Here is a 10636-nt window from a genome sequence, read left to right on the forward strand (position 1 = left end):
GCGGAAGCGCTGGAGCTCGAGTCACGTGGTCGCGGGAGGAGATGGGCGGGCCGGGGGACGTGCCGCCGAGTCCTCGCTGGCTTAAGGGGCGGCGGCAGGGCGTGTGTCCTACCTTAAGAGTGCTACTCGCCCGAGGTCTGATCTGTGCATGCCTTTCCCGGGTCAGGCGGTGAGGTCGGCGCCTGCGAGTACGCGGCGGTGGAGAAGGGCAGCCAGCGACAGGCCAGGAGGCCCTTCGGAGGCTGGACGGAGCCGGCTTCACTGAGATCATGGCATCGCTGGTGGACCGACTGCGCGGCCACGGTCGAATCGCGGTCGGGCTCCTGTTCAACCTGCTGGTGTCTATCTGCATCGTGTTCCTCAACAAATGGATTTATGTGCACCACGGCTTCCCCAACATGAGCCTGACCCTGGTGCACTTCGTGGTCACCTGGCTGGGCTTGTACATCTGCCAGAAGCTGGACATCTTTGCCCCCAAAAGTCTGCCGCCCTCCAGGGTCTTCCTCCTGGCCCTCAGCTTCTGTGGCTTTGTGGTTTTCACTAACCTTTCTCTGCAGAACAACACCATAGGCACCTATCAGCTGGCCAAGGCCATGACCACACCGGTGATCATAGCCATCCAGACCTTCTGCTACCAGAAAACCTTCTCCACCAGAATCCAGCTCACGCTGGTAAGTAGCTTCAGCTTCTCCAGGCGCCGCCGTTCCTACCCACCTCCTGCACTGGCCCCGGGAAATTCGAACGCACACTGGTTAACCCTTCGCCACGCTCTTTCCCTTTATCTTGAAATCCACAAATGAGTCATCTGTGAGCGTGTGAACTTAAGGCCTATTTTGGGAAGGAGGAAAAGTCCATCTTGTCACTCTGTTGGGCTCTTAACCCAGAAGAGTGGGCTTATGTGAGTTTTAGTAGCTGCCATTTGATGGAAATCGTTAAATGCTGTGATCCGTAAGAAAAAAAGCTGTATTGGGTGGTACAGTCCAGTGTTATCAAAATATCTGCAAAATCTCAAACTACAAAACAGCCTTTCTCCCACAGGGGAATCAAATTGTGTATGATAAACATGAAAAGATTTAGCATAAATTAGGTCTCAAAATGTCTGCAGCACCATTCTGCAGAGCTGTCTGCATCTTTAAATAAAAGGAGGTGGTCTCAGTTTTAGAACTTAATAACTTATTATATTTAAGGTCTTTATGCTTTTATTGTTTTATATTTATGCTTATGCTGTTTAGACACTAGTTTGGGGATCCATTTACCCACCTTCATATTCATGTGGTATTTTCTTGCACAGTGCAATGTATTTACCACAAATTTAAAATGGAATTAAATGTGAACATCAATATAGATTTATCATATTTCACGTTTAGGAAATAGGATTAACAACCAGTTTTCCCAAGTGAAAAAAGAAAACATTTATACAGGTCCATTATTTCCCAGTTATGTGTTTATGATTAGCCTTGTAAGACACTGTGAAAGGAATACTAACTTTTTGTTTCTTGAATTTAATCTGAACAACATTTACCTCTTTTTCGTTACAGATTCCTATAACTTTAGGTGTAATCCTAAATTCTTATTACGATGTGAAGTTTAATTTCCTTGGAATGGTGTTTGCTGCTCTTGGTGTTTTAGTTACGTCTCTTTATCAAGTGGTTGGTAATTTTTTTTCTTTATGTGCCTTTTTAGCAGATTTCATAAATTTTGAAGCTGTATTCCAAGGTTTAGAAAATACAGTATAGAGACAATAGACTGTTGGGAAGAAAGCATAATTGCATAAATTGACTCAAGGTGAAGAGAAGAAAGGAGACAGAGAAACTTGGGTGTGTGATGCTCACCAAATACCTACCTGTTTGTAAGTGTATAATATCCATGCTTAACAATCTCAGTTTGGGGTGAAGTTATTTTCTGGGAAATCTTTACAAAATATGTAGTAAGACTTTTTACTTCCTAAGTTTATGCTTTTTGTTTACTCTTTACTTTTGACATTGTTGTGAAGGAGTGAGTACACTTCCAGAAATCTGAAGAGGAATGAAAAATTTAGATTTTTTTGCCCCCAAAATTATACTGCTGTTGCAACATGTTTATTGGCTTTTAATAATTTACCTACTATAGATTATTATAATATTAATATAATAGGGTAATTTATTTCAATGAATATTTTACCGTTTGTGCAAGCACAGTGCCTTGCCTATAGCAGACATTCATTAAAAATTTGTTTACAGATTCACCTACCTCGTTACCATAAAATCCTAACAAGTAGGGTTTTTGTTTCTTATATAGTGGGGAAAAAATAATTTGCTCTAGGGGACAGTGAAGCGGTATTCTCTCTATACTGAAAACCTTGGTCTGGGAATTCTGGGTGTGCCTGCATGGGAAATCAAAGCCAAAATGTGTAACCAATTTTACTTTTTTCACAAACATTCACTGCTTATTAAACTAAGGCATTCGTCTTAGCGATATTAGGAGTTCAGTAATAGAGCCCTAGCATCTTAACCATTCTAGGAGTGATAATGTCAGAGACATTGTTATGAAAATATTCTGCAATGAAATACATTTTCCAGTGACAGAGAAACAGTTTAAATAAGAGGGTTGAGCACGGTGGCTCACACCTGTAATCCCAGCACTTTGGGAAGCCAAGGCAGGCGGATCATCTGAGGTCAGGAGTTCGAGACCAGCCTGGCCAACATGGTGAAACCCCATCTCTACTAAAAATACAATGATTAGCCAGGAGTGGTGGCAGACACCTATAATCCCAACTCCTCGGGAGGCTGAGGCAGGAGAATCACTTGAACCCAGGAGGCAGAGGTTGCAGTGCACCAAAATCATGCCATTGCAGTCCAGCCTGGGGGACAAGAGCGAGACTTCATCTCCAAAAAATAAGAAAGAAAGAAAGAGAGAAAGAGAGAGAGAGAGAAAAGAAAGGAAAGAAAGAGGCTAGTGGACATACCTATTCATCTTTCTTGTTTGTTTGAGAGGCTAGTGAACATTTCTAATCATCTTTTTTTTTTTTTTTTTGAGACAGAGTTTTGCTGTTATTGCCCAGGCTGGAGTGCAATGGCACAGTCTCAGCTCACTGCAACCTCTGCCTCTCGGGTTCAAGTGATTCTCCTGCCTCAGCCTCCTGAGTAGCTGGGATTACAGGCATGCACCACCAAGCCCAGTTAATGTTTTTGTATTTTTAGTAGAGACAGGGTTTCTCCATGTTGGTCAGGCTAGTTTCAAACTTCCAACCTCAGGTGATCCACCCGCCTCGGCCTCCCAAAGTGCTGGGATTACGGGCATGAGCCACCACTCCTGGCCTCATCTTTCTTGTTAAGTGCACTTGTTTTTGCCTAGTATAGGCTAAATAAACAGAGCAAGAAATTGTACTCCTTATACGTAATGGATTCAGAGTACTCACCATTTATGTCACTATGACTATTTTTGTTCACACAAGTCTCAAAATTGCTATAGATTAAAATCAAAAGATTCAGTATCCCTAAGGTAGATATTTGAAATGAGATTGACCAAGGAATGGCTGTAGACTAATGGACAATTTCTTATCAGTAAATGGTAAAGGTATTACTACAAAATACATATATTCCCGAAACATTCCTCTCAAAGTTGTATCTGCCCACTATATCTTGGCATAATTTCTGTGTTGCTTCTCTTACACCGCTGGAGACATTAAAAGGAGTTAAAAGACGAGTGATAGTTATTAGCTTGAGTTGTAGAAGATGGTTGACTCATTCATTCATTCAGCAGACATCTTTTCTGTGTTATGTTCACCCTTGAGGATACAAAGATGAAAAGCAGCTACAGTCCCGCAGTGTAGAAACACATGGTGGCAGCTGATAGCGTATGTACCCCAAGGTAGGAGGAAAGTTCTGAGGAACACCAAGGAGGAAGTGGCAAGAGGGGCGGTGAGGTAACACTTTAGGGGAAAGTGCACAATTTAAATTGAAGGACGCACAGAAATTAGCTCAGCAGTGAAGGACAGCTGATCTTTTCCTTGCAGTGTGTGTGAAAGTCTGGAGCATTTCTGGAGAACTTGATTTGTTTGGTGAGGCTAGGCAGTAGGTGCATTGTGGGAAGACAAGGCTGAGAAGTGGGTGAGACCAGATGTCAGGATTATGAAGCCATGCTAAGGAAGTGTGTCTTTTTTTTTTTTTTTTTTTTTTTTTTTTTTTGACAGTCTGCTCTGTCGCCCAGGCTGAAGTGCAGTGGCACGATCTCAGCTCCCTGCAACCTCCGCCTCCCAGGTTCGAGTAATTCCCCTGCCTCAGCCTCCTGAGTAGTGGGATTACAGGCATGGACCACCATGCCCAACTAATTTTTGCATTTTTAGTAGAGACAGGGTTTCACCGTGTTGGTCAGGCTGGCCTCATGATCCGCCTGCCTCAGCCTTCCAAAGTGCTGGGATTACAGGCGTGAGCCACTGCACCCGGCCGGAAGTGTGTCTTTATTGAGCACGCACCAAGAGAGCAGTTCACACAGGGACTGACTTGATCATTCCCGTTTTTTGTTTTCTTTTTTTGAGATGGAGTTTTGCTCTTGTTGTCCAGGATAGAGTGCAATGGCGCAATCTCAGCTGACCACATCCTCCACCTTCCAGGTTCAAGTGATTCTCCTGCCTTAACCTCCCGATAACTGGGATTACAGGCATGCGCCACCAGGCCCAGCTAATTTTGTATTTTTAGTAGAGACAGGGTTTTTCCATGTTGGTCAGGCTGGTCTTGAACTCCCAACCTCGGGTGATCCGCCCGCCTGAGCCTCCCAAAGTGCTGGGATTACAGGTGTGAGCCACCACGCCTGACCGGTCATTCTCCTGGTTTAAGAAGAATAGTAGCAATGAAGGGTGGGTAAGAGGGAAGGATGAAAGGCAGAGCAGTCAGGAACCTGTGCTTCAAGGGGCAATGAGGAAGGGCCTGGGCCAGGGCAGTGAGAATGGATAGGGAAAGGTTAAAAGGTACTCCAGGGGCATTTTGGAGAACATGTGGCAGGACCTGACTGAATGTGAGAGTGGGGAAAGGAAGGCTTCTATCCCTGATGGAGATTGTATCATCAATTATTGCAACCATACAAGAGGAGCCATTTGTGGAAGGAAGGCACCAGTTGATTTTAAACAAGTTCCTGCAGATTATGTAAGTAGAGATGGCCAGGAGACTGTGACCGATATAAGGTTAAGGATGCTCAAGTGATGAGGGAAGAGCAGTAGATCTCAGCAAATAGTAAAAGACATCAGTCAGGGCAGTGAAAGAGGAAGGCAGACGTCTACCTTAAAAACTGTAAGTGCAGGAGGTGGTGAGGGAGGAATGCAAACCAGAGAGTAGTTCTTCCAAAGGAAACTTGCAGGTTTTGCAAGGAGGTCCCACAGGAAGAGCCACAGGGAGTCTGGACATGGCCATGGAGGTCATGGTGCCCTTAAAAGAGCATTAGAGGGGTGGCAGCAGGAGCCAGGCTATGCAGCATTGAGGTACAGTGGAGGCCTGAGAGCCCCTGCTGTTCCAGGCAGTCCCTCGGCTGAGACACACAGCTGCCTGGAGAGGTTGCGAAAGGAAAGGGGGGTGAGCACCCACCCTCTGTATCCGTTTTTGCTCACTGCTGTGCCCGGAGAAGCAGGCAGCAGAAGAATCAGTTCTTTGTGCTTCATATTCACAGAGGACTCTTAGTTAAAGCTGGCAGGAGTATGGTTCAAATTCCCTGCCCTTCTATTTTTGTCTTGATGAATTTCTATAGACTTAGAGTTTATGTAACAAGATACCCAAACCTACAGGAAAAAGAGATATGTAGAAGTCATTCAAAAGCCTGGCTGTTCTTGCCAGATCTGATCCAAACAGTCCTGTTAAAGCTTCTTCAAAGCCTCTTTTTCAGTTATATTTGTGAAGCATTTTCTGGACAGATGGGATTTGAGGTCTTGAGATGTTGTTTCTACTGAATGGCAGGGTATTTTAGGGTTAGTGATTATCTAATGTATCTAGGTGTATTGGTGGGGGATGAGGAATAGGATCCACAGAAAAGTCATCCAGAAAGAGGAAAATTTCTTCTACCATTGATTGGGTTTTCCAAAGCAACTGACAAGACCACATACCTTTGAAGCCACATGCATTTGCAGCCACCTCTAACCTGCCCCATGCCCCATTGTCATCCTGTCACCCTAACCTCTGTCTTCCATTGTTGTTTTTTTTTTTTTTTAGATAAAGTCTTGCTCGGTCGCCCAGGCTGGAGTGCAGTGGCACGATCTCGGCTCACTGCAACCTCCGCCTCCTGGGTTCAAGTGATTCTCTTACCTTAGGCTCCCAAGTAGCTAAGACCACAGGCGCGCACCACCACGCAGGGCTAATTTTTGTATTTTTAGTATTTTGTATTTTTAGAGATGGGGTTTCACAATGTTGGCCAGGCTGGTCCCAAACTCCTGGCCTCATGTGATCCACCCACCTCAGCCTCTCAAAGTGCTGGAATTACAGGCATGAGCAATTGCTCCTGGCTCCTGTCTTCCATTTTAAAATTTTTGCAATTTTTAGAAAGAAACAAAGTCCGACACTGCATCTGTATTCCTAATCACCTAAATTTCCATTTTTCCCTTATTTTCCTAAGATCTTTTATCCTTATAGGCCCTTATATGCATTTACTTTTCCCCATTTACTAAGATCAGGTAGAAGGAAATAGAGAACTTTTCTCCCCCTTCTAAGAATTGGGAAGAAACTAGATTATCAGAAATTAAATTTATAGAGCTCTTTTTATCCAAGGCGCTTAGAGGGCATTCATATAGCTTGCTGGTCTTTGAAATCCTGTAGAATAATTAGGCATTTTTTCTTCCTCCAGTCTGTTACCCCACATTCCCATCTTTGTGACTCTAGTTGTCACATCTTTGATTAAGTGATGCTATTTTTTTTGTCCTGACAAGTTTTATCTCCCAATTTTCAGTGGGTAGGAGCCAAACAGCATGAATTACAAGTGAACTCAATGCAGCTGCTGTACTACCAGGCTCCGATGTCATCTGCCATGTTGCTGGTCGCCGTGCCCTTCTTTGAGCCTGTATTTGGAGAAGGAGGAATATTTGGTCCCTGGTCAGTTTCGGCTTTGGTAAGTTCTAATTGTTTTGATGTCTAAACAAAGTATAATAATAATCCCTCCATTATTAATGTCATTTTTAGTTTTCAGAGCACTATCTCAAATCCATTCTCACATTTACTCTTTATAATTACCGTGTAAGGAGGTAAGGTAAAGATTATTTTTCAGATGAAGAAACTGACGCACACAAAGATGAAGGGACTTGCCTAGAGTGAGCAGCTACTCAGTGGTAAAAGCAAAACTATAGTTCATGTCTTCTGATGTCTGGTTACTGTTCTGACCGTGTCAAGCTAGAGCCCACAAATAATTTGGAAATGTAAATTAGAATTTTTTATAATGAAAATATAGTTTTATAATCATTATATCGATTTTGAACATACATACAAATATAAAGAAAGTAAAGGACAGCCATGGTGGCTCACTCCTGTAATCCTGGCCTTTGAGAGGATGAGGTGGGCAGATCGTTTGAACCTAGGAGTCTTAGACCAGCCTGGGCAACATAGGAAGACCTCGTCTCTATAAAAAAATTTTAAAAGTGGCTGGGTGTGCTCGCTCATGCCTGTAATCCCGGGACTTTGGGAGGCTAAGGCAGGTGGATCACAGGAGCTCAAGGGTTCAAGACCAGCCTGGCCAACATGGCGAAACCCAGTCTCTACTAAAAATACAAAAAAGTTAGCTGAGGCCAGGCGTGGTGGCTCCTGTAATCCTAGCGCTTTGGGAGGCCAAGGCAGGCAGATCACATGAGGTCAGGAGTTCTAGACCAGCCTGGCCAACATGGTGAAACCCTTCTTTACTAAAAATACAAAAATTAGCCAGTTGTGGTGGCACACACCTGTAGTCCCAGCTACTCAGGAGGCTGAGGCACAAAAATCGCTTGAACCCATGAGGCAGAGGTTGTAGTGAGCTGAAATTGCGCCATTGCACTCCAGCCTGGGTGACAAAGTGAAGCTCTGTGTCAAAAAAAAAAAAGAAAGAAAATTATCTGGGCTTGATGGCATGTGCCTGTAATCTCAGCTACTTGAGAGGCTGAGGCACAAGAATTGCCTGAACCTGGGAGGTGGAGGTTGCAGTGAGCCATGATCGTGCCACTGTACTCCAACCTGGCTGACAGAGCAAGACTTTGTCTCAAAAAAAAAACGATCAAAACATTAGCCAGGTATGGTGGCATGCACCTGTCGTCCCAGCTACTTGGGAGGCTGGGGTAGGAGAATCGCTTGAGCCTAGGAGGTCAAAGCTATAGTGAGCTAAGATAGTACCACTGCATTTCAGCCTGGGCAACAGAGGGAGACCCTGTCTCAAAAAAAGCCAAACTAAAACAACAAAAGCAGCAACAACAAAAGAAAGTGAAGGGCCCCTGGAATCCTGTCACACTAAGGTAATCACCTTTACCATTTCAGTGAGGATCATTTCATGGATCTCTTTTGTATATACACATAGGTACTCATGCACGTGTGTGTATAACTTTAGATACTGGAATTATATCATAGATGCTGTTTTTATTGTGGATTCCTCTTCCCCAGCCTTTCTACCCACACACTTTTCCACATTCCATTACCCCCCATCCATGTCCCTTGAAATCATGTTAACATTCTAGTGCTTGTTCTTCCATATTTTTCTCCATGCCGTATATATCCATATAAACACACACACACACACACACACACATCTCAATAATATATCTGTTTCTTTGACAAAAGTAGAATTCTATTACGTATGCATTTCTGTATCTTGCTTTTCTGACTTAATAATATCTCCTAAAAATCTCTCCAAAGCATTCTTTTCAATGTCTGTATGTTTTGTTGTTGTTGTTTTGTTTTGTTTTGAGACAGAATCTCACTCTGTCACCCACATTATGGTGCAGTGGTGTGATCTCTATTCACTGCAACCTCCACCTCCTGAGTTCAAGTGATTCTTGTGCCTCAGCCACCCGAGTAGCTGGAATTACAGGCGTGCACCACCATGCCTGGCTAATTTTTTTGTATTTTTGGTAGAGATGGGGTTTCACTATGTTGGCCAGGCTGGTCTTGGCCTTCTGATCTCAATCGGTCTGCCCGCCTCGGCCTCCCAAAAGTGCTGGGATTACAGGCATGAGCCACCGTGCCCGGCCAGTGTCTGTATAATAGTCCCTTTGCATATTCACTTTTTTTTTCAGTTCTTGACCACTATGAACAATATTGTGATAAACATCATTGTATATCATGTGTCCTCATGTACTGATACCTTTTTTCTTATGGAAATGAGTCCCAGGAGTGGAATTGGCAAATCAAGGGCTTATGTATTTTGGGGACTTTTAGTTTCCAGAGACAGGTTCTGGCTGTGTTACCCAGGCTGGCCTCAAGCTCCTCAGCTCAAGTGATTCTCCCACCTCAGCCTCCCCAGCAGCTGGAACTAATGCTTTGGGGACATTTTAAGTTAGAATGTATAATCCTTCTATATCTTTTTTTTTTTTTTTTTTGAGACGGAGTTTTGCTCTTGTCACCCAGGCTGGAGTGCAATGGCGCGATCTCGGCTCACCGCAACCTCCGCCTCCTGGGTTCAGGCAATTCTCCTGCCTCAGCCTCCTGAGTAGCTGGGATTACAGGCACGTGCCACCATGCCCAGCTAATTTTTTGTAGTTTTAGTAGAGACGGGGTTTCACCATGTTGACCAGGATGGTCTCGATCTCTTGACCTCGTGATCCACCCACCTCGGCCTCCCAAAGTGCTGGGATTACAGGCTTGAGCCACCGCGCCCGGCATCCTTCTATATCTTAATCAGTTGAGGCTGCTATAACAAACCTACAGTGGGCTGGGTGGCTTAAACAACAAATACTAATTTCTCACAGTTCTGAGTCTGGAAGTCTGAGATCAGGCTGCCAGCATGGTTTGGTTCTTGGTGAAGACCCTTTTCTCACTTTATAGATGGCAGTCTTCTTGCCGTATCCTCATCTGACAGCAAGGAAGAGGAGAAAAAGCTCTCTTTTATCTCTTCTTATCTTGGGGACTAATCCCATTCATGAAGGCTCTACCCTTATGACATAGTCACCTCCTGAAGGCCCCACCTCCCAATACTATTACATTGGAGGTAAGGATTTCAACATGTGAATTTTAGGGGGACACAAACATTCAGTCCATAACACCTTACTTATCAGGAATTCCTGCTTCCCACAAGAGTTCCCACAACTTTTGAAACACAGTCAATGGGAATGTCTTTTTTGTTGGTATATCAATTTATCAAGCACTTATATAGCCCTTAGTCTCTTGCTTGCACTATTCAAAGCTCTATGTAAATATTAACTTATTTAATCTTTATAATTTTATTAGGTTGATACTATACTAATACTATTTGTATTGGTCCATTTTGTGATGCTATAAAAGAATACCTGAGACTGAGTAATTTATAAGGGAAAGGGGTTTATTTTGGCTTATGGTTCTGCACAAGAAGCATCAGTGCTGGCATCTATTTCTAGCGAGGGCCTCAGGAAGCTTACAATCATGGTGGAAGGCAAAAAAAAATGGGGAGCAGGCACGTCAGTCACATGGCGAGAAAGGGAGCAAGAAAGAGAGGGGAGGAGATACCAGGCTCTTTTAAATAATGAGCTCTAACT

The 10636-nt window shown here is 43.8% G+C and overlaps 1 protein-coding gene across 1 annotated transcript in view; it reads left to right on the top strand.

The window, feature by feature from the left end:
- Window positions 1-10636, top strand: part of SLC35E3 (solute carrier family 35 member E3) — a 19989-nt gene continuing 9353 nt past the window's right edge. The window contains exons 1-3 of the mRNA XM_017522940.2: window positions 1-671; window positions 1539-1649; window positions 6904-7062. Of these exons, the coding sequence (XP_017378429.1) occupies window positions 270-671; window positions 1539-1649; window positions 6904-7062 (672 nt within the window). The 5' untranslated portion in view covers window positions 1-269. The remainder of the gene's footprint in view (window positions 672-1538; window positions 1650-6903; window positions 7063-10636) is intronic.

Source organism: Cebus imitator, unplaced genomic scaffold, assembly GCF_001604975.1.
Source record: "Cebus imitator isolate Cc_AM_T3 unplaced genomic scaffold, Cebus_imitator-1.0 Scaffold25, whole genome shotgun sequence".
Classification (NCBI taxonomy): Eukaryota; Metazoa; Chordata; class Mammalia; order Primates; family Cebidae; genus Cebus; species Cebus imitator.